The following is a 24,956-nucleotide window of genomic DNA, read 5'->3' on the forward strand; positions in this document are numbered from 1 at the left end:
GGAGACGCTGCTGAAGCGCGACAATCTGAGCATCAGCCAGGAGCTGGAGGCCTTCTTCGTAGTCCTCCACTGGGTGGGCATCGCTCCGGTGGAGCGCCAGCTCCTTCGTTGTTCGGATTCGAAGTACCTCTATCACAACGGGTGCACCCACCACGTGAAAGAGATGGGCCCTCGCGCGTTGGGAATCACTGGCTGCTGTGCAACGGCTCTTTTTGCTTTCATCGAGAGTTTGCAACCGGTCTGGCAGGGAGAGGGGCCGCCATCCCAGGGCGATGAACTTGTCGGGGATGTGATATTGGGTTTTGACAGCAAGTGATATCATTAGCATCATTCCATAACTGATTTTACACTTAGCTACACTCATCACAATCTTAATCCTCCCAATGGAGTAGGACGACACATCATTCATACACACATTCGAACAATTTAGCGCAAATATATGTACATGTAAATGGCAATAAATGTACAAACATGCAAGAGCAGATACACAAATAACAAATAGAACAAATAACAGAACAGAATTAACAACAACTATCATTATGACAAGAACAACAAATGACAATTTAATAAACGGATATGTGCGTGTGGGTGCTAATATTTTTCCCTCGTAGTATTCCCTGAGGGATTTTTCTCATTGTATCATCGCTGTAGCATTTTATTTCTCTCCCCTTCTTGGGCGTCTCATCACCTTGGTCGATTTACAGTTATTCTTGTCGTTTGTCGTCGCTTAGAGCGGATCATGAAGCAGCTATAAAGGAGGACTCGTCGGCTTTTTAGAGGGAAACGTAACAATGCTGTCAATAAGAGCGAGTGAAAGGGCGTGCAGAGACAGAGAGAGCAACTTTACAATAATAAGAGTACAAGCTGCTCATACTTGCGTCCCACGACGAGTCCTCCTTTATAGCTGCTTCATGGAGAGGATCAAAATAGTGAGAGAGCGCACGCCGTGCGTGTTCCTCTGGTGAAATTCGCCAATTGCGTGGCTCTTTTTATAAAAGAGCGAAGCAGAAGACTGAATCTAATGACGTACAATCCATGGACCGAAGACAAACCAAATACAGACCATACTGCCACGAATAATAGTTACTAATTCAGCGCTCTTCTCGTTTTCTCTCTAACAGTGGAGCCCGTGCCCATTCGTCCGCCGCCGCCAGTGAAGGGACTGCTCGAGGGCGAGCCCCTGGATTTGACATGCGTGGCCACCGGCACACCCATACCGACAATTGTGTGGCGCCTCAACTGGGGCCATGTGCCCGAGAAATGTGAATCGAAGAGCTTCGCTGGCACTGGCACACTCCACTGCCCGGACATGCAGGTGCAGGACAGCGGTGCCTACTCCTGCGAGATCATTAACTCACGCGGCACGCACTTTGTCACCCCGGACACAATTGTGACGGTCACACCGAATCGGAATCAGTTCTGCGAGGCTGGATTCTTCAACATGCTCGCCCGCTCTGAAGAGGAGTGCATCAAGTGCTTCTGCTTCGGCGTGGCCAGCACCTGCGAGAGCGCCAATCTGTTCTCGTACGCCATCCAGCCACCGATTTTGTCGCATCGCGTGGTCAGCGTGGAGCTCAGTCCCTACCGCCAGATCGTGATCAATGAGGCTACCAGCGGGCAGGATCTGCTCACCCTCCATCATGGCGTGCAGTTCCGTGCCTCGAACGTTCTCTACGGCGGACGGGAGACGCCCTATCTGGCGCTTCCCAACGACTACATGGGGAACCAGCTGAAGTCTTACGGCGGCAATCTGCGGTACGAGGTCAGCTACATGGGCAGCGGACGTCCAGTGTCCGGCCCCGACGTCATCATCACCGGCAACCGCTTCACCCTCACCCATCGCGTGCGCACCCTTCCGGGCCAGAACAACAAGGTGAGCGTGCCCCTGCTGCCAGGTGGATGGCAAAAACCGGACGGCCGCAAGGCAACTCGCGAGGAGATCATGATGATCCTCGCCAATGTGGACAACATTCTTATCCGTTTGGGCTACCTGGATAGCGTGGCCCGCGAGGTGGATCTGATCAACATCTCTCTCGACTCGGCTGGCACCGTAGACCAGGGCCTGGGCAGCGCCTCCCTCGTGGAGAAGTGCACCTGTCCGCCCGGCTATGTGGGTGACTCCTGTGAGAGCTGTGCCCCAGGCTATGTGCGCCAGCCCGGCGGAGCCTGGCTGGGCCACTGCGTGCCTTTTACCCCCGAACCCTGTCCAGCCGGCACGTACGGTGATCCGCGCCGCGGCATTCCCTGCCGCGAGTGCCCCTGCCCCCAGAGCGGCAGCAACAACTTTGCCAGCGGCTGCCAACTGCGTCCCGACGGTGAGGTGCTGTGCAACTGCTTCGAAGGCTACACGGGCAAGCGATGCGAGACCTGCGCAGCTGGCTACCAGGGCAACCCACTGGCCCCGGGTGGCAGCTGCCACAAGACCCCGGAGTCGTCGTGCAACGTCGACGGCACCTACAGCATCTTTGCGGACGGCACCTGCCACTGCAAGGACCGCGTCATCGGCGAGCACTGCGACAGCTGTGCCCCCAACAGCTTCCACCTGAACTCGTTCACGTACACCGGCTGCATCGAGTGCTTCTGCAGCGGCCACCAGGTGGGCTGCGGCAGCACCACCTGGAACCGTGATCAGGTGACGAGCAGCTTCGGCCGTACCCGTGCCCCGCATGGCTTCGAGCTGGTGCGCGACTACACGCGTCCCATGGCCCAGAGCCTGGAGATTGCCACCTATGGATCGGAGCTGAGCTTCAATGCCGAAGGGGAGCACGGCGCGGACACGCTCTACTGGAGCCTGCCGGCCGTCTTTCTGGGCAACAAACTGGTTTCGTATGGCGGCAAACTGAGTTACACCCTCAGCTACAGCCCGCTGCCGGGCGGCCAGATGTCCCGCAACAGTGCCCCCGATGTGGTGATCAAGAGCGGCGAGGATCTGCTGCTTATCCACTACCGCAAGTCCCCGGTGAGCCCTACAACGGCAAGCTCGTACTCCGTGGAGATCAAGGAGAGCGCCTGGCAGCGCGGAGATGGGCAGTTCGCCAATCGCGAGCACACCCTGATGGCCCTCAGCAACATCACGGCCATCTACATCAAGGCCACCTACACGACGAGCACCAAGGAGGGAGCCCTCAAGCAGGTGTCGCTCGACACGGCCACCGCCACACCTCTGGGCACCCAGCGTGCCTACGAGGTGGAGGAATGCCGCTGCCCCACCGGCTACATTGGACTCTCCTGTGAGACCTGCGCCCCCGGCTACAAGCGCGATGATGTCTCTGGCCTCTATCTGGGTCTCTGCGAGCCCTGCGAATGCAACGGACACTCGACCCAGTGCGATGCCGAGTCTGGCGATTGTATTGTAGGTTCACTCTCCTTCGATCCCCACGATCCGTTCTAACATTTATCTTTCACTCTCCTTCTTAGAACTGCTCGGACAATACGGAAGGACCCAACTGCGATCGATGTGCTGCAGGATATGTGGGCGACGCCACAGGCGGCACCCCGTACGACTGCCAGCCGGACGGTGGAGAGCCACAGCCCCCATATCGACCATTGGAGCCGGGCAACCAGACGAGCGACTGCAGCCGCTGGTGCCAGGCGGAAGGAACTGTCAACTGCCAGGGAAGCTACTGCTACTGCAAGCCAAATGTTATCGGGGATCGGTGCGACCAGTGCCGCCCGGGCACCTACGGTCTTTCTGCCACCAATCCTGATGGTTGCAAGGAGTGCTACTGCTCCGGACAGTCGACACAGTGCCGCTCGGCGCCGCTCTACCGACAGCTGATACCCGTCGACTTCTTCAAGAATCCCCCCCTGCTGACGGACGAGACTGGGGAGATCCAGGACGAGAATAACCTTGACTTCGATGTGGCCACCAATATGTACACGTACTCGCATCCCTCCTACCTGCCCAAGTACTGGAGCCTGCGCGGCAGTGTGCTGGGCAACCAGCTGCATTCATACGGCGGCGAACTGCAATACAAGCTGCACGTGGAATCCTACGGCCGCTACGAGCCCGGCCAGGATGTGATCCTCATTGGCAATGGTCTGACGCTGATTTGGTCGCTCAACCAGGAGTCACCGGATGGCCTTAACAGGGTGCGCCTGAACGAGGATGGTCAGTGGCAGCGCAAGGATCGCGGACGCACTGTCCCCGCCAGCCGCAGCGATTTCATGAGCGTCCTCTCTGACCTCGAGCATATTCTGATCCGTGCCACGCCCAAGGTGCCCACCACACGCACCTCCATCGGCGATGTGATTCTCGAGTCAGCCGTCACCTATGCCTCCCCCGGCCATGGACAGGCTGCCACCGACATTGAGCTGTGTCAGTGCCCTGCCGGGTATACCGGAAACTCCTGCGAGACCTGCGCCCCGCTCCACTATCGCGATGCCGATGACTCCTGCCGACTGTGCCCCTGCGATGCGGACAATAGCGATGGCTGCCGCCTAGACAGCAATGGCTACCCCGAGTGCCAGTGCAAGCCTCGCTTTAAGGGTGAACTCTGTCGGGAAATCGGTAAGTCGAATGTCCGAAGTCCTCCACCCGAAGATCCACCGATGTAATCCACAAGCGATTGAGGACTGCCTCTGCCTTGACTCATACCGATCCATTCACCGATCCGCCCGAACATTCTTTCCCTTTTTCCCCTCTAACTAGCCAACTCTCTGTCCCCTCTCTTGAACTCTCTACCAGCCAACAACCCACCTTCCTATCGTGTCCATCTCCAAACCATCTTTTCTTCAAGGATCCTAATTAGATCAACTTTAATATACCCGATGCTCGATACTCCGTCTGTACCTCATTTATTTGTCCGTTTTTCCACATGCCAAAATATCGCAGATCTCGAGATCTCAAGGAATGAAATTTGTCTAAATATTATTTGCAATTAAAGCAATCTAGTATCGGGTATCTGTAAGTCGGACCATCGACTGACGACAGTATTCTTTTGATTTGTAAAATTCTCTCGGAAAATTCAAAATTCGCATAGAAGAAATACTGAAAAATCACCACAACAACAAAAACAACAACAAAAAACACTCACATCCATCCACATTCTAGACACATCGCCCATATTCGAAGACCCGCCCAAGATATGTGATATAAGCAGGGGATTCTGTTGCAGCGGCTTTAAGTTCGATATTGCGCCCAACGAGACAATCTCGTTCAATGACACCCTCCAGATATATAAAGACAACAGAATGATAGGAAAGATAACCAAGCTGCCCAACGGCTGTCACTCGAGAGGTTCGCTCCAGAGTCCAATCAACACAGAACCAAACAAAACACTCTACCAACAAAACAAACTCTATTGCTGTATTATTATGTTCTATTGCCTAATACCTCGTACTTGTCACACCTGAAAATAATCCGATATGCTCGTTATAGACGGCACACTCTCCTCTCTACTCTATAAAGTATATGTTTTTTTTTTTGTGTAGACATTACAATATAAATGTTTAGAGCAAAGCTAACTTCTTGTACTTGTACTATATATCTGTGAGCTAAACACAAGCCCCGCAGTACAGTGTACTTCTTGTACATTCGTACTCGTCGTACTCTTGGGTTAGAACTAGCTTCCTCTTTTTCCCACACTCTCACTCTCACTCTGACTGTCTCACTTTTTGTCTAAGCCTAAGTCTATGTTCAGTATCACCCGCTGTGTAGCTATTGAACTCCCCAGCGCTCAAGCTCTTGCCCTCGTTCACGCTCAGATGGTAAGTGAGTATTTAAAGATCTCGCTCTGATAATGAACAAGTGACAGACGCTCTCGCTCAGAGCATTAGCGTGCATCTGATGCTCTCGCTATGAGGAAGAGCGAGTAACGAGTTGCTCTCTCCCATTGATGATGTAGTAGTATATAATGACGAGCGAATAACTGATCTTTCGGTGATCTAAAATCAATGTGCCCTAGATAGATACTTGTTCTTACCTCCCCCATGTAGTTTTTGTTCCTCTCGTAACTCTCTCCATCTATCCCTCTGTATCTCTCTCTCTCTCTCCCTCTCTCTGTTTGTGTGTGGCCAGAGCATTCGAAAAAGCCACGATAGCAACGATTGGCCAAGAATCACGCTCAAGTAGTCGATTACTTTAGTCGCTGTACTCTACCTTATATACTTACTAACCCTCCAATATGTATGTCCGCACCACACTTTGGATAGCGAATTATCCGCCGTAATGTGCGTTGGAGATCCACCTTATAGCGTAGTAAATACTTGTATTTTAGATGATCTTTCTGTCAGCTAACCCCACCACCAATCAATCCACCAACCAAAGATGTCCGCCCATCTCCGCCATAATCACACCTCTGTAGCAGGTGCTTACCTCAGCCCACTCCCAAATTCGAAACTAAAACATAGACCAACCCCGAAAATGCGTGATTAAACCGCAACCAACAAAATGTCACTAACATCCTACGTAGAGGAACTAAGATTGTGGGAATTCCAATTCAAATTTTCGTTTGGTTTCAAAATCTAACTTATTTATTTGCTTTATCCCGTGATCCCCACACCCAAACCCCATACAGATACAGGCAACGAGGCCGAACAGCAACCGGATGAGCCAGAAGATAATGGACTCACTCAGATTATTGTGTCCATAGCCAGGCCCCAGATCACGATTGTGCCCGTTGGTGGATCTCTCACGCTCAGCTGCAGCGGTCACATGCGATGGAACAATGTGAGTACAACGCGGCTGGATCACCAGTAGTTTTCTCCATGCTGAATCCTGTTTCTGTTCCTTTTGCTGTTTCTGTTGCAGGATCCTGTGGTCGTTAGCTGGTACAAGCAGAACAGCCATCTGCCCGAAGATTCCGAAGTGGAGGGAGGAGTGCTGTACTTGCGTAACCTACAGATCACAGACTCTGGCATCTATGTGTGCCATGCCGAGAATAACGAGACAATGCACGGCTACCAGGACACCGTCTCCGTCACCATATCACGTGAGTAAGCCGCTTCCCAGAGTGGCGCAGCCCCTGCCCCCCACGCCATGCAAGTTTTGCTAATCATTGACTCTCCTCTGACATTGCGGCTTTAACTAAAGGATATGCCAAGGAAATGTTGGCTCGCTATGGTATCTACAAATTCCCCAAGAACTTCCCAATAATTACCCCGAGAATCTCTCAAGAATCCTCTAGGAAATCCTTAGATTACTTTGAGACTTGTTTGACATTCGACTTTCACATTTTGCAGAGGAAGGCCAACGGTCACCGGCCCAAATTGTGGACCTGCCCAACCATGTGACCTTCGAGGAGTACCAGCCGAACGAGATCAACTGCGAGGTGGAGGGAAATCCCGCACCATCCGTGACCTGGACCCGCATCGACGGGCAAGCCGATGCCCAGACCCGCACCGATGGCACCCGCCTGATCTTCGACTCGCCCCGCAAATCCGACGAGGGACGCTACCGCTGCCAGGCGGAGAACAGCCTCAATCGGGATGAGAAGTACGTCCATGTCTATGTGCAGAGCAGTGCCCCACCATCGCCGCCACCACGTGAACGCGTCTACATTCAGCCGGAGGAGTACAATGGAGTGGAGGGCGACACCTTCCGCCTGACCTGCCAGTCGACCAGCGGCGCCAATCTGCACTACGAGTGGTCCCTCAACGGCTACCCCCTGAGCGGACAGCGCAACATCATTGTCAGCGGCAATGTGCTCGAGGTGCGCGACTCCAGTGTCCGTGACTCTGGCACCTATACCTGTGGCGCCTACGATCTGCGCACCCACCGCAACTACACCGAAGACGCACGCGTCTACATCGAGCGTCGCGACCTGCCACCCACCGACGATAGGTACATATTTGATGCCACACATCCACTCTGATGGCAGTTTCTCATACTCTACTTTGTTTGCCCGATCGCAGTTCAAGCCCCGTGATTGTGCGCCTCCAAGAGCTGATCACCATCGAGCAGGGTCGCGACTTCAGCATCACCTGTGAGGCCAGCGGCACTCCGTATCCCTCGATCAAGTGGACCAAGGTGCACGACCATCTGGCCACCAATGTCCATGTGAGCGGCAATGTGCTGAGCATCTACGATGCCCGGCCCGAAAACCGTGGCCCCTACTCCTGCATAGCCGAGAACATTCACGGCTCCGATCAGTCCAGCACGAATATCGACATTGAACGTAAGTCTTAAGCGGTCTAAGCACCATCCAGCTAGCTATAAGCTACACACAGTTGGGGTCCGTTTGGTCAAAGGTAGAGCCGCAAGAATGGAACCTTTTGGCACAACTGACCCCTAGCAAACATTTATGTAAATACAACCACAAGAGTCTGGTTAACGTATCCTAGAGCTAACAATTTCTCCTGCTCTGTCTCATCCTGTATTTATCTGCTGCTCTCACCTTTTATTTGAAATTAAAAACTAATTCTATTTCGACATGCTAAAGTGCACAAGAGTGGAGTTGGTAATAAGACAGGTCCGCACAGTCTGATCCTAATACTAATCGGTGCCACCACCATAATTTACTTGTTTGCAGCCCGGGAGCGGCCGAGCGTTAAGATCGAGTCACCATCCCTGCAGACCCACTCGGTCGGCTCCCAGGCGTCACTCTATTGTCGCGCCAATGGCATACCAGAGCCCCAAGTGCAGTGGGTCCGCGTCGATGGTACACCGCTCTCGCCGCGCCACAAGGAGATGGGACGCGGCTATGTTGTGTGAGTACCGCGACACCTGCTCCTCCATCCTCCTTCCCTAAGTCTCAACCTTATTCAATGCCATTCAATCCAACAGCATTGATGACATTCAAATTGGCGATGCCGGTGCATACGAGTGCAGGGCCGAAAATCAGGTGGGCAAGGCCTCGGGCACAGCCACGCTGCGCGTTGTGGAGGCCCCACTGGTGGTGATTAAGCCCGGCCAACAGATCATCCGTCTGACCGATGGCGACGAACTGAATCTGGAGTGCGTGGCCAGCGGCTACCCCAATCCCAGTGTCCAGTGGAGCCCCAAGGGCCACGAGCCCGAAACGGAGACCAGTCTGGGCGTGAACCGTGAGTCCGTGAGCAACACGGCCTATCTGAAGATCTATCGTGTTAGCCTCTCCGACGCTGGCATCTACACCTGTTCGGGTGTCAACGAAGCCGGCAACGATGAGCGCAGCGTTCGCGTGGACATTCAGCCAAAGCGCGGCGACATCAGTGATAGTAAGAGAATTCTCTAGAAATTAGTTCGAAGCCCATCAACATTCTCTCTCTCTCTCTCTCTGTCTCTTAGATGATGGCGATGTGGATCATGGACCGTACCAGCAAACCGACTACCCAGCGCCACCAGTGTCGAGGCCAGGGCAACCACAGCGCTTCCCCACCAACTTTGGCGATAATGTGACCCTCACCTGCGACCTTGGCCCCTATGTGACACGTTGGGTGCGCGTCGATGGCCGTCCATTGCCCTCGAATGCCTACACCGAGCGCAACAGCCTGGTGATCATCTATGTGCATGAGCAGAATCTCGGCCAGTATCGCTGCAATGCGTACGACAACCGGGACGAGGTGGTCACATATGTGGTCAGGGAGCTGGTGCTGCTGCCGCTGCCACAGATCACCTTCCAGCCAAAGATACCGCTGCGTGTCGATGCCGGCGAGAATGTTGAGATCTACTGTGAGGTGACAAATGCCCAGCCAGAGGATGTGCACTGGGCCACCGACAACAATCGACCACTGCCAGGGTGAGTTTGCACCAAGAGTCACAACAAATGGATCTGCATAATCCCTTTTGCTCTTCCCTTAGTTCTGTGCACATCGATGGGCAAATGCTGCGCTTCATCTCGATTGCTCCTGCCGATGCTGGCGGCTATCGTTGCACGGCCACCAATTATTATGGCAACACCACCAAGACCGCCCAGGTGGTGGTCAATCCACCGACCGTCTACGAGCAGGTGCCACAATCGGAGGTGCATCAGCGACGCGAGGGCGAAAGCATTCAGATGCGCTGCAGCGCCACCGTGCATGGAGAGGAGCGCGGTAACCTGCAGGTAAGTTATGGACCTCCATATGAGTAACTGGATAACCGCATTGATTCGTGCAACATTTCGTTTTCGATTGCAGTTTGAATGGTATCGCCAGGATGGCCGCCCACTACCGAATGGCGCCCGTCGTGACAGCCAGGTGCTGGTGCTGACCACGCTCCGGCCTCAGGATGAGGGTCGCTACATCTGCGATATCTACGATCATTCGAGCGGGCAGCGTCTGCCTGGCACCGCCGTCGATTTGCAAGTACACCGTGAGTAATCGCCCCCCTTTCGGGGCTCCCACTGTTGGTTCGGATACGGGACTCGGGACTCGGAAACGGGCCGGTGGTCGATGGGCAATGGGCGGTCGGTGTGGGTTTCGTTCCGGCTGAACCGTGGCTCAGAGTCAACGGGGATACGGAGCAGGCCGCCAGCCACCCCTATACCATTCCACCACCGAGCCGGAGGTCCCCACCCCTCAGACAGACACACACACACACACACACCTACACACACACAGCCAGAGTCAGATGTCCTGTCCGACAAATGCGATTAAGCAGCCAGCAAATATCTCTTAAACCTCTCTGTCTATATCTCACCCACACACACACTCAAACAAATACACACACACACACACACACACCCCTACCATACAGACCCACAACCCCCCACCCCCCTATAAATACTAGCCAGTGGGATTACTCCGATGAAACTCTTTATACAAAAATCGATCCATAGACTAGAGGTCTCTGCCACCGAAGCGAGAACAAAAGTTTTACAGTGGACTCTAATGTATATCGTATCCCGATTTCGAAACAGAATAAGAAGGAAGTACGAAAAGTACCAAAACGAAAACGAAAATATTCACTTAATGTAATCAAAAGATCAGCTAAAGATGAAGATGAAGATGAAGTTATAGTTAAGGAATGTGTTAGGCCTTTGAGCAGGTTTTAAGTTTCGTTCGCTGATTTTACTAATTCTCCTTGCCCAACCACAACCACCACTACCCCCCCGTAAAAATACTCTCAATATATATATATATATACATATACCCGTCAATGTAATCGTATATGTTAAACGTAAAAGTAAACGTAAACGTAAATTAAAAACCAAACTGGAAAAAGCAACAGCAAAAGCGGTAAATGAAGACACGCTGTAAATATGCAAAAATCGGGAGAGGGCTCTACACTTTGTATATAACAAATCAAATCCACTCAAATCGAAAGCAGATCAATCAGTCAGTCAATCATTGCATATAAAACGAAAGTCCTTCCCCAACCCCAACCCCAACCACTCCACAACCACAACCACAACCACAATTACACCGTACACCCTACACACACTCTCTTTCTGTCTCTCTCTCTATCTGGTGATGGAGCCACATGGAGCAATATGTGGCGCTCACTGCATGCAAAGCCGAAATATTCCAAATTGTTTTTGTTTTGAGACGAAACTAATATTAAGTTCTGCCAAAAAAAATACCAATTTATGTACACACCAACTCAAAACATATATATATAGACTATGTATATGTATATAGACAGACACGCACACTATTACACAAATTGATAAATCTTAAGCTTACACAGAATGGCTGCCAAGAAAAAGAACACAAAACTTTTACACACACACAACACACGCAACACACACTTCTAATACGATACCATAACTCTTAAGCCCCACTAAAAGTGCGAAATAAAAACATAATATTAACATTAAAACCAAAAAAAACAGCAACAAAAATATAACTACTTGCACAGCAGAAATTGTGTGAAGCAAACCAAACAACAAGAAGCAAACAACAACTTGTAACATATTCTTTTTATTTCACCCATTTCAATGCCCTTGAAGAAACCAAAGGTTAAACAATAATACAAATAGCTTACAGAACTAGAAGACCATATATTCCGTCCGTTAGTGATCCATTCCATAACCTATTGATCTTTTAGATCAATTTAAATCGTGATTTTTCGCGTCATGCAGCATCGCCTCTCAGTCCGTACTTAATCATTTCATCTTTCTTTGCCGGAGCATGTTCTTTTGACTAGAATCCCATAAACCACTGGATAGGTCTGCAAGGGCATTCGAAGTCTCGGTGCACCGAGTCCCAGACTTATACTTCTGCTTGATTAACATTTGAATCTGGTTTTTTTGGTGTCGGTTGTATCATCGGATGTCGTTACTTTCACTCTGGATATCCTGTGGCCCCCCTCCTTGGTGATGGTCTAATCTGTTATAATTATAATTATCTAATTGTCTATCGGTTGTCATTTATTTGTTTGTGTTTTATGTGTATTAATTGTATGTATGTGCGAATCAAGGAATAGGTATTGTAAATGATTTAAAATCTAAGCACTGCACACAGTCTTTCTATCTCTAACTTGTCTTTATTTTCCCCCAATCTTTATCTACATCTCTTCATTTTCCTCCGACCTTATCTCTTTCCCCTTACTTGTCTAAATTTGTTTCCATGTACAAACAACTCTCTAGCTCTCTATCTATCTCTATGTGATATTAGAGGTTATTGAACACATGGATACTGCAAAAAACAATCATCAAAGACGGATTCCTATAGAAGATCAAGCTGAATGACGTTTCGGCATTCCCATTCGATTCTGAAATCGTGTGTTCTCTAATCTTTGGTTCTATCTATCCATCAGAATTTCGCTCTCTCTTTTTACTCTGTCTCTCTATCATCACAGAAGTTGCACCTGCACAACCAGAAAAATAAACAAATTACAAACAAAAATTGGAATTAAAATCAAATTCGAAAAAGCACAAAATCAATTGTAAATAATACCGAAATAATGTCACCAACGTTTTTGATTGTCTTGAATCTAGATAAAATCAGTCAAACATCCACAGAAAATATCGTTGAAAATGAGCAGAAGAATTTTTGAATGCAGGGCAAAGATAAACCCCGAGTACTCCGAGTATTCCTTAGCGTAGAAGATTTCTCTTGAATGTCGCGACGGGCAACAAATGGAAACACTTTTGATTAATTTCATATTTATTTCTCTTTCTCTCTCTCTCTCACACACGCTTTCTCTCTCTCTCTCCCACTTTCTTACATGTGCGCTTGTTAAACAAAAAAAAACACACAAAAAACAATTATTTTACATTTATCTTTGACCTAAAAATGATCTACTTATGATAAACTATATATGATATGTGATATGTGCGCTTTTGCTGATCTGATCCTCTGAAAACACACACACAAACAAAACACAAACAAATTTTATGGTATGGTATGGTATGATATGGCATGCAACTGCAACTGCAACTGCAACTGCAACTGCAACAATCAATCGAATCGAACCGAATCAACTGCTACAACTCGACAACCCATAGGAGCCCCATATCAATACAAGGTCGGGCAGAGTATGAAAGACATGCCCTGCGTGGTTTTCTATATATGTGCTGCAGGTGTGTTACCGCTACCGCCGCCCAATCGAATCTAATCGATGAAAACTAAACAACAACAAAAAGAACCCACTCCTCCATTATTATTTTATTTCGTATTTTATACTTTTACTTTTGATATTTTGATTTGTTTTCTGTTGCCTTTTAATTTTATTATGATTTTTTTTTTTGTTTATTTAAATTTGTATTGTATTAATAATCCAAAATGATCTATCAATCTGTATTACGTACTGCCTAACCTTAGAGCCATAGAAGATTTATAAAAAACAAAAAAATGAAAATAATACTAAAACAACAGTCGTTTGAAGATACTTCCATGAAACGTTACGTTATTTTCCCCCCGTCCATGACCACTCCTGCACTTACGAGTAGTTCGATAGCGATAGCCGATCTCACGCCTATCCCTGGTCGATGGCCGATAACAATTTAGAGCATGCATGGCTTACGATAAATGTAGTACCTACCTTCTAGTTCGTAATCTAGTAATCTAGGGCGCAGGCGTACACCCATGTACATAGAAAACACCCAAAAATATATACGATCGGTGCGAGTCGGTGCGTACTAACATTCATGGGCTATCGAGGCGGCTGCATACATTTGCTAATCTTTTATTTCTATGCCTTTTGAATTGGGAAATGCCACAAATTCAAAACTAAAAAAAATAAAATAAAATAATAACCGAAACCGATACCGATACCAATAAATATCGATACAAATCGAACCGCGCTGTCACAGACTTCAAGAGCAGCAAGGGGTCATCCATCAAGCCGCTAGCTCCTGGAGGCACCATCCGTCCACCCATCATCTCGTACGCGTGCCAGCCGAGTGACTTCAAATGCGTATCGCATCCGCATACCTGCATCAAGGCGGGCATGGTGTGCGATGGCATCTACGACTGCCTGGACCACTCGGACGAGTTCAACTGCATAGGAACCGCCGGCAAGACTGGGAAGACATCATCGAGCTCTGGATCAGGATCAGGATTGGGCAGCTTTAAGCGCTGGAAGAAGAGCCAGAAGATGGATAGGGATCAGCACCATCATCCAATCGGAGGCCAACGACTGCAGAAACGTCATCTGGTTTTGAGAAGGAGCTTCGGTTGGTCCAAAGTCTTCATTTTCTTCCATATCCTTACCCTTTCCCCACCCTCTTTCCCACTACTACTCCAACTTCTATCTATCGATCCCCATCTGTTTGACCATCCCATGTCTAACAAACTCTGTCCCTCTGTTCGTGGGTGCACAAAACTTGCACTCAACGTTTGGACATGGATTCGGATTCAGATTGAACACCGACCAACTCAACAGCACCACAGCAACAATACGCAACAAAAAGCAGTACTGGCACGCACTCGCAACGGGTTACTAGAGGCTTAAGACATAACAATAACCCATAACAATCGATAACAAATCGATTTTGAGAATATTTCAACTTTTGCAGCGTTCGACGAGACGAAAGATCTAACAGGTTCTGGGTTCGCCTTAACAAGTGGTATACATCGATTGACTACAATCGATTCTTATGTTTTGCTGTCATCGATTAACTTGCATGTGGCTGGCCGATAAGGGTAACTGTTACTAACACACACACACACACACATACCCAAAAAGTATATATGAATAGAGCTTTCTGAATAACCCAGTGAATAGATATACGAAATTATTGTAAATAATATTCCACACACACACACAAACATACACATTAGAGACATTCGATAAACGATAATGAAGCAAACGACATTTGTAGAATTAATAGAAAAAATAATAGAAACCTGTATGTACATAAGTATCTATGTATGTAAATGTATCTCGTAGTATATATGTGACCACAAACAAAAAAAAAAAACAGAAAACATGTGCGAAATTTTAGTTGGTAACCCAAGTCGAAATTAGAGTTTGAGTATTCGATCAAAATGAATCTGATCATTGAAATTATGTATCGATCTTCTCCATCTTTATAACCCACCATATGTAATCGTACTCTGTGTGATTCGACCCTAGCAGTAATCGAGTAATTGTAGCTCTCTCTCTCTCTCTCTCTCTCTCTGTACACATAGTAGTCCACTATCCATCACCACACCACACTCCACCTAGTCCCCCCTCTCTGTTGCTCTCCCTCTCTATATATGTATACTTATAAATGTATATGTATGTATACCATATCTCTGTATTTTCTAACGAGGAAGTCAAAATTCCAAAAAAAAACAAATCGAAACGACTAAAACAAAGCAAAGTGGACTATGAATCGAACGATGAAATCGATGGCATGGTTTATCGAACGATTAAATGGTCGTTGATACCATGAGAATCGATATTAGACTGATCGTTATTAAATATGAATCGGTTTATAAACATATTATCGAGCCTTTAACAAATGTATCCAATAATGTTATCGATTCATGTGCCAAATGGTTGATTACACGCAGTTTTTTGGTCATTATTCATTTTGAATGTCTGATGGCTAAACATCTGTAATCGGTTATTGTAAATATTATCGATAACTATCGATTGTTAAATAACTTATTCAAAAAACATCCATCGATTATTCATCGATTTGTCGTTCGATAATTATCGTTTACGTTACTGTTTGAACCACCATTTTCTTGACATCTAAATTTTGCTAACTGTTTTATCTTTCTCTCTCTCTCTGTGTATTTTTTTACCCCATTTTTACCCATTTTCCACAAATAAACACACGAATACACTCCACACACACACACACACCACACCACACACACACAAACACACACACATACATGCACCATTGCACATCCTTTTGTGAATTGTCGCTGAAATTGTGAACGTTACACGCCGACTCGATCGTTCGATCGATCCCGATCTGGTTGTTGTCCTTGTCGCTTCCTGTGCCTGTGCCTGTGCCTGTGACCGTTCCTGTTGCTCTACCTTGTGCTGTCTCCGGTGTTGGTATGTGCCTGCAGCGGGTCTTCCAGTGGCCTCAGCCACTCCTGCGCCGGCACCGTACCGTCCTGCCTACCTACCGCCGGCCACAACGCCGGGCCGAGCGCGGGACTACAGCCTGAAACTGGACCAACAATCATCGAATCTGCGTGCGGGCGAGGCCGCCGAAGTGGAGTGCTACTCCTCGGACAACAGCTACACGGATGTGGTGTGGGAGCGGGCCGATAGCCAGCCGCTCAGCCCCAATGTTCAGGTGAGCATCATCCATTCATATTTCTGTGGCATTTCTTATCCCTGAATAACCCTGGCAGCAAGTGGGCAACCGCCTTGTGATAACTGATGTGACAGCCGCCGATGCTGGTCAATATGTCTGCAAATGCCGAACGGATGAGGGTGATCTGTACACGACCAGCTATGAGCTGACCATCGAACAGCAGCCCCACGAGCTCAAGCGCTCCAAGATTGTCCACTCGAAGGTGGGGGCCGATGCCAAGCTCCAGTGCGGAGCAGATGCCAGCCGACGGCCCAGCTACCGCTGGTCCCGCCAGTACGGACAGCTCCAGCCAGGACGATCTCTGCTAGGGGTAAGTCCACACCAAACCCAACCACCCAACACTCTGCCAACACTTTTGCTTTCTCTCAGGAACATTTGTCGCTCGAGGATCTGCAGGCCAACGATGCTGGCACCTACATATGCACAGCCGTGTACGGGGATGGAGAGTCAGTGGATTATCCCAGCATTCTGGTGGTGACCGGAGCCATACCGCACTTCCATCAGGCGCCACGCAGCTACATGAGCTTCCCCACGCTGCCGGACTCCTCGTTTAAGCTCAACTTTGAGATCACCTTCCGGCCGGAGGGCGACGACGGACTGCTGCTGTTCAACGGACAGACGCGCGGCACCGGCGACTACATAGCCCTCTCGCTGAAGGACCGCTACCCAGAGTTCCGCTTCGATTTCGGGGGCAAGCCGATGCTCATTCGAGCGGAGGAGCCGCTGCAGCTGAACGAGTGGCACACGGTGCGCGTCCATCGCTCCAGGCGGGACGGTTACATGCAGGTGGATGAACAGCATCCGGTGGCCTTCCCCACACTGTCGCAGGTGCCGCCGCTGGATCTCATCGAGGACCTGTACATTGGTGGCGTGCCCAGCTGGGAGCTGCTGCCCGCGAACGCGGTCACGCAGCAGACGGGCTTCGTCGGCTGCATCAGCCGCCTGACCCTCCAGGGCCGCACCGTCGAGCTGATGCGAGAGGCCAAGTTCAAGGAGGGCATCACCAGCTGCCAGCCCTGTGCCCAGAGTCCCTGCGACAACGGCGGCATCTGTCTGGAGAGCCAGACGGAGGTGGCCTACTCCTGCGTCTGCCAGCAGGGCTGGACCGGTCGCAACTGCGCCTTTGCCGGCACCCAGTGCACCCCAGGCGTCTGCGGAGCCGGACGCTGCGAGAACACCGAACGGGACATGGAGTGCCTGTGCCCCCTGAATCGCACCGGCGACAGATGCCAGTACATCGAGCACCTCAACGAGCAGAGCCTCAACTTTAAGCGGAACAGCTATGCGGCTTACGGGTAAGCAATCAATCAATCAATCGCCAGCTTTGGCTTCTCCACCGACACACTCATGGCACACTCTCTATGTCTCTATGTCTCTATGTCTCAGTACGCCCCGTGTCACACGTGTGAACATCACCTTGTCCGTGCGTCCCTCGAGGCTACGCGACTCTGTGCTCCTTTATGCGGCAGAGTCGAAGCTGCCCAGCGGCGACTATCTGGCACTGGTGCTGCGTGATGGCCATGTAGAGCTGCTGATCAATACGGCGGCACGACTGCGTCCAGTCGTTGTGCGCTCTGCCGAGCCCCTGCCCCTGCATAGATGGACGCGCATTGAGGTGCTGCGTCGCCAGGGCGAGAGCGTGCTGCGGGTGGGCGAGGGCCAAGAGCAACGGGCCAAGGCTTCGGGAGCGGCGCGCACATTGTCGCTGAAGACGCCTCTGTTTGTGGGCGGCTACGATCGGGCCTCGGTGAAGATCAACCGAGACGTGAACATCACGGAGGGCTTTGATGGTTGCATTTCGGGACTGTACGACTCGCAGCGGTCCATTCAGCTGCTGGCGGACATCAAGGATGCGGCCAATATCCAGAATTGCGGCGAACTCAATGAGATCAGTGGCGCCGATGGTGACGCTGAGGCTGAGGACGAGAGCGAGGTGCCAGTGGCACCCGCTGTGGTACCTTCAGCTCGTGTGCCAGAGGCCACCAGCGAGCAGGAGGAGCAACTGCAGCCCTACAACATGGCGCCGTGTGCCAGCGATCCCTGCGAGAACGGTGGCAGCTGCAGCGAAGTTGAGAACCAGGCCATCTGCTCCTGCCCCCTGGGCTACAGCGGCAAGCATTGCCAAGAGCGTAAGTTGGAGCTCAGCCAGTCAGTAATCCGCAATCCATTCTCTGATTTCCATTCCTCCACTTTACAGACATCCAAGTGGGCTTCAATGCCTCGTTCCGCGGTCATGGCTACATGGAGATCAATCGCAATCAATTCGATTCAAACATAGAGCAGCTATTCACCTCCGCCGCCATGGTCTTCTCCACGAGCAAACCGAACGGGCTGCTACTCTGGTGGGGACAGGTTGCCGGCGAGGAGTTTGTGGGCCAGGACTTTATCGCTCTGGCCGTTGTCGATGGCTATGTGGAGTATTCGCTGCGTTTGAACGGTGAGGAGACGGTGATCAAGAACAGCGACACCCGAGTGGACGATGGCCAGCGGCATATTGTGCTTGTGAAGCGAGTGGACAACACGGCCATTCTAGAGGTCGATCGCATCTCGCATTCGGGCGAGACGCGACCCACCGGCAAGAAGGAGATGAAGCTGCCGGGCAATGTGTTCATAGGTAAGCAGCGCAGTCGCTAGTCCTCTAAGGGAACTCTCAAACTCTCAACGTAATCCCATTCCTCATTGCCATTCCAGGTGGCATTCCGGACATTTCTCAATTCACGGGCGGCCGTCAAAGGCACAACTTTGTCGGCTGCATTGTGGTGGTTGAGGGCGATGCCGTTGGCCAGATAAATCTGGGCCAGGCCGCCGTCAATGCCGTCAATGTGGACACCTGTCCAGTGTAAGTATAAGAACCCAATTCCCTGCCCTGTAATACCCTTTAAACCGTACTCCTAACTCATAATCATACAACTAACACACTTGGGTTTAGTGCATGGAGTCCCTCGAGCCTCGTCTATCACGAGTTCGATGCCAGCGATCCGAGCTTCTTCGATGAGCTGGATCAGCCGCCGCCTGTGCACATCTTCTACCCGCGGCCCAATCTCAGCCAGCTGCCATCGAAGGCGGCTCACGGCTCTGCCCATCGAGACTCGTATGTGTTATCGTTCATATCACTGGCAGCCATCATTCTGTGTCTGCTACCGGGCCCAAGCTAAGCTTCGGGTCGCCCACAAAAGAAAGTTGTTTTAGCTAGAATCGATACCATAATCGAATCAGTAATCGATGACAAGGGGTTCATCGCTTATTGCTGGGAGTAGGGAGGGTAACCCCAAATGTCTAAAAACTATCTGAAGAGTGTTACAATTGAAATTATCGTGCCATATCATTGCAAAATATCATGTTATATTATACAAAGTATATCATATCAACTATCAGCCACATATAAACTATCTACTATCTAGAATAATCGATCAACGATAAATGGCTAGCAGAAGTCCTAAAGAATTGGATGGACATTTTTTTTGTTTTTTTTTTAGTCATGTAGTTAGCACCAAATGTAATAATATACATACATAAATGATTACATATACTACGAGTATTGTTGAATAACTATTCCATCTACTTGGATTGTTTTCTCGTTTTAAAGCCAAGCTCAGGGCACACTCACACACAAAAACACACACCTACCGCACTCTACAATGCTATTAAGCGTAAACTATATCTTATAATATATACACTAAATAAATTTCGCTGAATTAAGGAATATATATTATATTAGACAACGCAACAGATAGACAGATAGAAAGTCATACGTGTACGACATATAGGAAATGCATACCACGATTACGGATCCTACTTCTCCTCGTACTAACTACTATCCAATCCGATAATTACGACTCAAAATAGTCGAATTTGGAGCTGCTTTGTGACCATAGCTATAAAAAATATACTGATTAAAGGGCATACAAATGTGTATTGCTGCACACACAATGCGTTTCAGTAAACATAAAGAAAAGAAAAGAAAAGAAAAGAAAAGAAAAGACAGTTCCGAAACGAACCATACAAACTAACCTACACACGTTACATTAAGTATGAATATTGAATAAGTCTGAAATGGCAGACTGATGAGGCTTTTACCCTGTTCAAATGATCCTCAAATACCCAAGTTTTTGTCATAGTTACAGTAAACCGACCCGAATAGGCAATTAAGAAGGTTTTTTTTGCAGTTTTTATCGACCTAATTGTTTATCGCACCCTTTTCCAACTGTTCTGGTTTAAATCATTAATCAATATTTTCCCTCTACTCTTGAGTTTCAACAGATTGCAATTTCTTTTCTTTCCATTTTTATTCATTTTTCCTGTCTCTATCGATTAACTTATCGTTATCTTTATCGATTATTCATCGTTTTTCATTTAATCTTTATTAAACATTTATTTTACATTGATTTACTTTACTTTAATATTCTTTTTTGCTTGATTTGTTTCGCCTTATAGTAACGATGAGTCCCTGGGAGGCACCGAACCGCCAGTTGTGTAAGGGATACGCACACACACAACACGCGAATCAGCAACCGAAATTAGCTTTTTAATTAATTAACAAACAAAATGAAGCCCAATTTTTATATTGTATATCGTACATGCACGCACACACTTGTACGCGAAGGATGAAATAACATTTACGACATGTTCTGTGTGTGTCGAGACCCAAAACTATGATTGCTTCTTCGATCCTTAAGTCTAAGTTAAAGATTGTAGCAAGAAAAAGATGAGAGAAATATCACAAACAAAAAAAATAAAAAATAAAAGCCATATGAAAAAGTGAGACGACACGAGAACCGAATCGAAAAAGAAACAGAAAACAATAATAACAATAATAACAATAATATATAAAGATTAAGGCCTAACTAACTCTACAACAAAGAAAGAAAAAACCGCATACTAGCCAACAGAAACACACAGAATGCAAAAGTAACGACAAAGAACAGGCAACAAGCAACAACCAGAGAAATGCTCAATGGCAGATGCATTTTAATTATACATAATTATAGTTTATATTTTATTATTATGAAGTATGTTTTTTTTTCCTGTGTAAACCCCCAGTGTAAAATGCTCTAAAATTAACATTCGATGGAAAAAATGTAATTGGAAATTTGTGAAATAAATATGCAGCCAGCCACCCATCATACAATTATCATATACCGAATACGAAACCACCCACTGTGCTGGATGTATGTAAAAACGAACGAAACACGCACAGTGGGAGTGGAAGAGCGCATAAGCAGGCAAAACAAACAACCGCAAAAAAAGAATAAATATATATTACAAAACGAAAGCTACAATAGATTGAAATGTGTTTTACTCTCCCAGGCATCATGGCCCTTCTACTAAGGGGTATCAAAACAACAATAATTTGGCACGTGTTGGGCGGTGGAATGGTATGGGGTGGGGCGCAGGAAACAGGAATCCAAGCAGTAGGAGGGAGGACCCGCCGTACCGACCGAAACTCTGCGCGCTGAAGGCAGGCAGGCTGGCAGGCAGGCAGGCGCGCGCAGCTTCCCAATATCGCCGTGCATTCGGGCGCTTCGGCACTGGCACTGGCACTCGGACATGCCAGAGCATCCGGCGGCTGGCCGAGTCGGTCGTAGCCGAACCACCACCACACTCACTCAACTTCGTGCCGTCAAGCAGTTCAGACGTGTCCGGTGCGAGAGAAGAGTGGAGCGAAACTGCTTTTGCTTTGGCGGGTTCCCAAATCGTGTTTGCTTATCCCCTTTCGAAAGCCTACAGCTACCGTGAGTGTGAATTGGTTTCCCATCAGAGCCAGGTTTTATTTTGCTGTTCTTTTTTATTGTTTGTTTGATTGTTGTTAATACTATTAACGAATGCTAGTTCCGGCCACAGAGAGAGCGAGAGTTTGAGAGGGAGCTACGAATAGTGAAAAATCAAAGGGAAATTCTCAAAATAAATCGTTGCGCGAGGAAAAAGTGCGTGTGCCAAGAGATTGTTTATTTTTAAAACGGGCAAACGGCAAACCGGCAAAATACAAAATACAAAATACAACAACAACTCAAAACATATACACAATAACAATAAATTATATTCGCATCATTCATTCAATAAACCAACGACAAAACAGCAAAAGGCAAGACACCAAGGTGCAGCAGCGCGAACACAATCGATCGGTCGACAATAGATCATCAGATTGGATCGGTCTAGATCCCAACAGCAGATCAGCGGATGTGACTAAAGATCAAGGGACCCCCGAAAATTGCGGTTCAGTGTGTGTGTTGTTTTTTTTTTAGAGTGTTTTTGTAAAGGCTTTGAAAATGCCATAAAATCTTTAATAGGTTTATTTTATTTACGAGTATTTGGGTTTCCTCTCGTCGTCGTATTCCGTCGTTTGTGGGAAAAAATGGCAAGCATGCCCTCAAAAGTGATCAAAATCTAATCAAAATATTTACCGTTTTGCCTGCGGATTGTCGGACTCAGTCGACGATCACATCACCCTTCGGTGAATCGGTTCACCTCCACCTCCGGCTGCCTTCCTACAATTGCACAGGTGAGTGTCGGGTCTTTTTAACGGTATATTGACTGCCTGCCTCGCGTTGCAAGTAGCTCGAAAGTAGTTCATCTGGTCAGCGCTGTCCATAAATGTCAGAGCCCCATCGCCATATCGATCGATTCCAGTTGACAACTCTTCTCCTCCTCCTCCTCCTCCTCCTCCTCCTCCTCCACCACCACCGCCTTCTCCTTCACCGACTCCTTCTGCTCGCCGCATTGATGGTCATGTGGTTATGTCCTTTTTTGGGTGGGCGGCTCACCAGTTTGGCGACTGGCCACTGTACACGCCAGTCGCCAATTGCCGTTACTTTGTGGGTCATCGAACAAGTGTTGCATGTTGCGTGTTGCACATCGGACTTTAGCTGGGATCCAAACCTCCTCCCCCTCCTTCAATGGGAAAGCTGCCTTCCAGCTGTTTTTGTTGTTGTTTTTGCAGCATGTAAGGTAAGCGGGGAGTAAGGGGTAGGGTTAGGTCCCGTCATCCTTTATGTCCCCACCCCGCACCCAACTTGTTGATGGCACTAATGAACTGTCTACGAGACTCTGCCACAAGAATAGAAACCAGAAAGAGGCACAGAGAGAGAGTGCATAACTAGTTGTTTTGTGAGAGACACGCACATTCCTGTATGCATCAGGCAACAAGAACATGATCTAGAAAGGTATGTCAAACAGAAGGTGAGGCCATTCCACTGCCATTTCATTCTCAACGCTCTCCCGCAATTCTTTGCATTCAAAATTCTTCAAATATTTTCAATTATTAATAAGATAAAATCATTTTTGAAACACATTTGAGCAGTGAGTGAGTGATACTCTGTACCTTACCCTTTGCCGGCTAAATCTATCATGAGATGAGCCTAACCGGACCCCGACATCCCAATCCCAGAGAGATCCCAGAGAACGAGAACATGGCTCGCTCTTTCCTGCTAACAATAAATCAAAAGGCAGAAAAATGTAAGGGGCAGGAAAAGCCCAGAGAGCAGCAGAGCATAATAAAAATGAAGGCAAGTGTCGTCCGAGACGTCCGTCGTTCCCTCATTCTGCTGCAAAACCCAAAAAGGAATTGGAAATGAGAAAGAGAATGGGAGAATGGTGGGCACTGGACAGAAGAAGAGGGCCCTCTCCCTGGCCCTGGGCATCTCGCATCTCGCATCTCTTTTGTTATTCCTGCTTCTCATTCTTTTTAACACTGCCTGTTGATGGGATTTCATTATTACTTTCGATTGTTGTGCCCCGACCCTTGGATGCTGTTGTGCGCCCATTGAGACCAGATTCCCTTCTTGGTCTTCTTCGTTTTTTTTTTTTTCGATTCATCGAAAATGCAGACAAACAAAAAGGTCTCTGGGTCCAAACAAAAATAAACACACAACGAGCGAAGAGCAAGAGCAGCAGCATCAGCAGCATCATCATCATCATCATCCTCATCAGTCCCATCCTCAATCCTCATCGACAGAGCATCGTCATCTTATGGGAGGGCTCCTCCTTTGGACCACTCTAATCGCATAAGCAGATAGAACACAGAAGAGAGAACCCAGAAAAAGAACCAGAATCAGAATCAGAATCAGGGCCCAAACCGGTGTCCAGGGCCACACACTGTTGGGTAAAAAGGTAGAAAAATAAATAAAGCGATAAATGGAAAATAAATTTCAACAAAAATTGCTTTTCAAGTGGCTCTCCTCAACAGAGCAGAAACAGATCTATCCTTAGTTTCTTCTCGTAGCTGGCATCTCCGTTGTCCGTTGCTACCGACTTGAAATACATAGGTAAATGGGAATAATGACCCGTACTTGGAATGACCCATGAAATCAGGGTCAAGACCATAGACAAATCATATGTCTGATCTGTTAATTAAGCAACTTGGAATACAGGTTGAATTTGCCCCATCTAAAACATGTCTAAAAC

General features: G+C 48.3%; 2 protein-coding genes across 29 annotated transcripts in view; both read left to right on the forward strand.

Annotated features, from left to right (window-relative positions):
- The window catches only part of LOC117590752 (basement membrane-specific heparan sulfate proteoglycan core protein), an 88,522-nt gene extending 67,181 nt beyond the window's left edge, over window positions 1-21,341 (forward strand). For 23 of the 27 annotated variants that reach the window (XM_034283683.1, XM_034283662.1, XM_034283663.1 and 20 more), the window contains 21 exons: window positions 1,122-3,352; window positions 3,418-4,510; window positions 5,054-5,239; window positions 6,519-6,670; window positions 6,752-6,932; window positions 7,183-7,783; window positions 7,855-8,117; window positions 8,472-8,649; window positions 8,726-9,138; window positions 9,209-9,659; window positions 9,722-9,965; window positions 10,039-10,213; window positions 13,293-13,367; window positions 14,100-14,462; window positions 16,303-16,535; window positions 16,594-16,866; window positions 16,926-17,851; window positions 17,943-18,685; window positions 18,754-19,170; window positions 19,248-19,395; window positions 20,991-21,341. In XM_034283683.1, coding sequence (XP_034139574.1) covers window positions 1,122-3,352; window positions 3,418-4,510; window positions 5,054-5,239; window positions 6,519-6,670; window positions 6,752-6,932; window positions 7,183-7,783; window positions 7,855-8,117; window positions 8,472-8,649; window positions 8,726-9,138; window positions 9,209-9,659; window positions 9,722-9,965; window positions 10,039-10,213; window positions 13,293-13,367; window positions 14,100-14,462; window positions 16,303-16,535; window positions 16,594-16,866; window positions 16,926-17,851; window positions 17,943-18,685; window positions 18,754-19,170; window positions 19,248-19,395; window positions 20,991-21,033 — 9,389 coding nt within the window. In that variant the 3' untranslated portion in view covers window positions 21,034-21,341. The remainder of the gene's footprint in view (window positions 1-1,121; window positions 3,353-3,417; window positions 4,511-5,053; window positions 5,240-6,518; window positions 6,671-6,751; window positions 6,933-7,182; window positions 7,784-7,854; window positions 8,118-8,471; window positions 8,650-8,725; window positions 9,139-9,208; window positions 9,660-9,721; window positions 9,966-10,038; window positions 10,214-13,292; window positions 13,368-14,099; window positions 14,463-16,302; window positions 16,536-16,593; window positions 16,867-16,925; window positions 17,852-17,942; window positions 18,686-18,753; window positions 19,171-19,247; window positions 19,396-20,990) is intronic. The other 4 variants (XM_034283670.1, XM_034283665.1, XM_034283673.1 and 1 more) reach the window with 4 other exon arrangements.
- An 831-nt stretch (window positions 21,342-22,172) lies between these two features.
- LOC117590755 (interference hedgehog) overlaps window positions 22,173-24,956 on the forward strand; it is a 30,568-nt gene continuing 27,784 nt past the window's right edge. For both annotated transcript variants that reach the window (XM_034283692.1, XM_034283693.1), the window contains exon 1: window positions 22,173-23,055. The gene's annotated coding sequence lies outside the window, so the exon portion shown is untranslated. The remainder of the gene's footprint in view (window positions 23,056-24,956) is intronic.

Source organism: Drosophila guanche, unplaced genomic scaffold, assembly GCF_900245975.1.
Source record: "Drosophila guanche unplaced genomic scaffold, DGUA_6, whole genome shotgun sequence".
NCBI lineage: Eukaryota > Metazoa > Arthropoda > Insecta > Diptera > Drosophilidae > Drosophila > Drosophila guanche.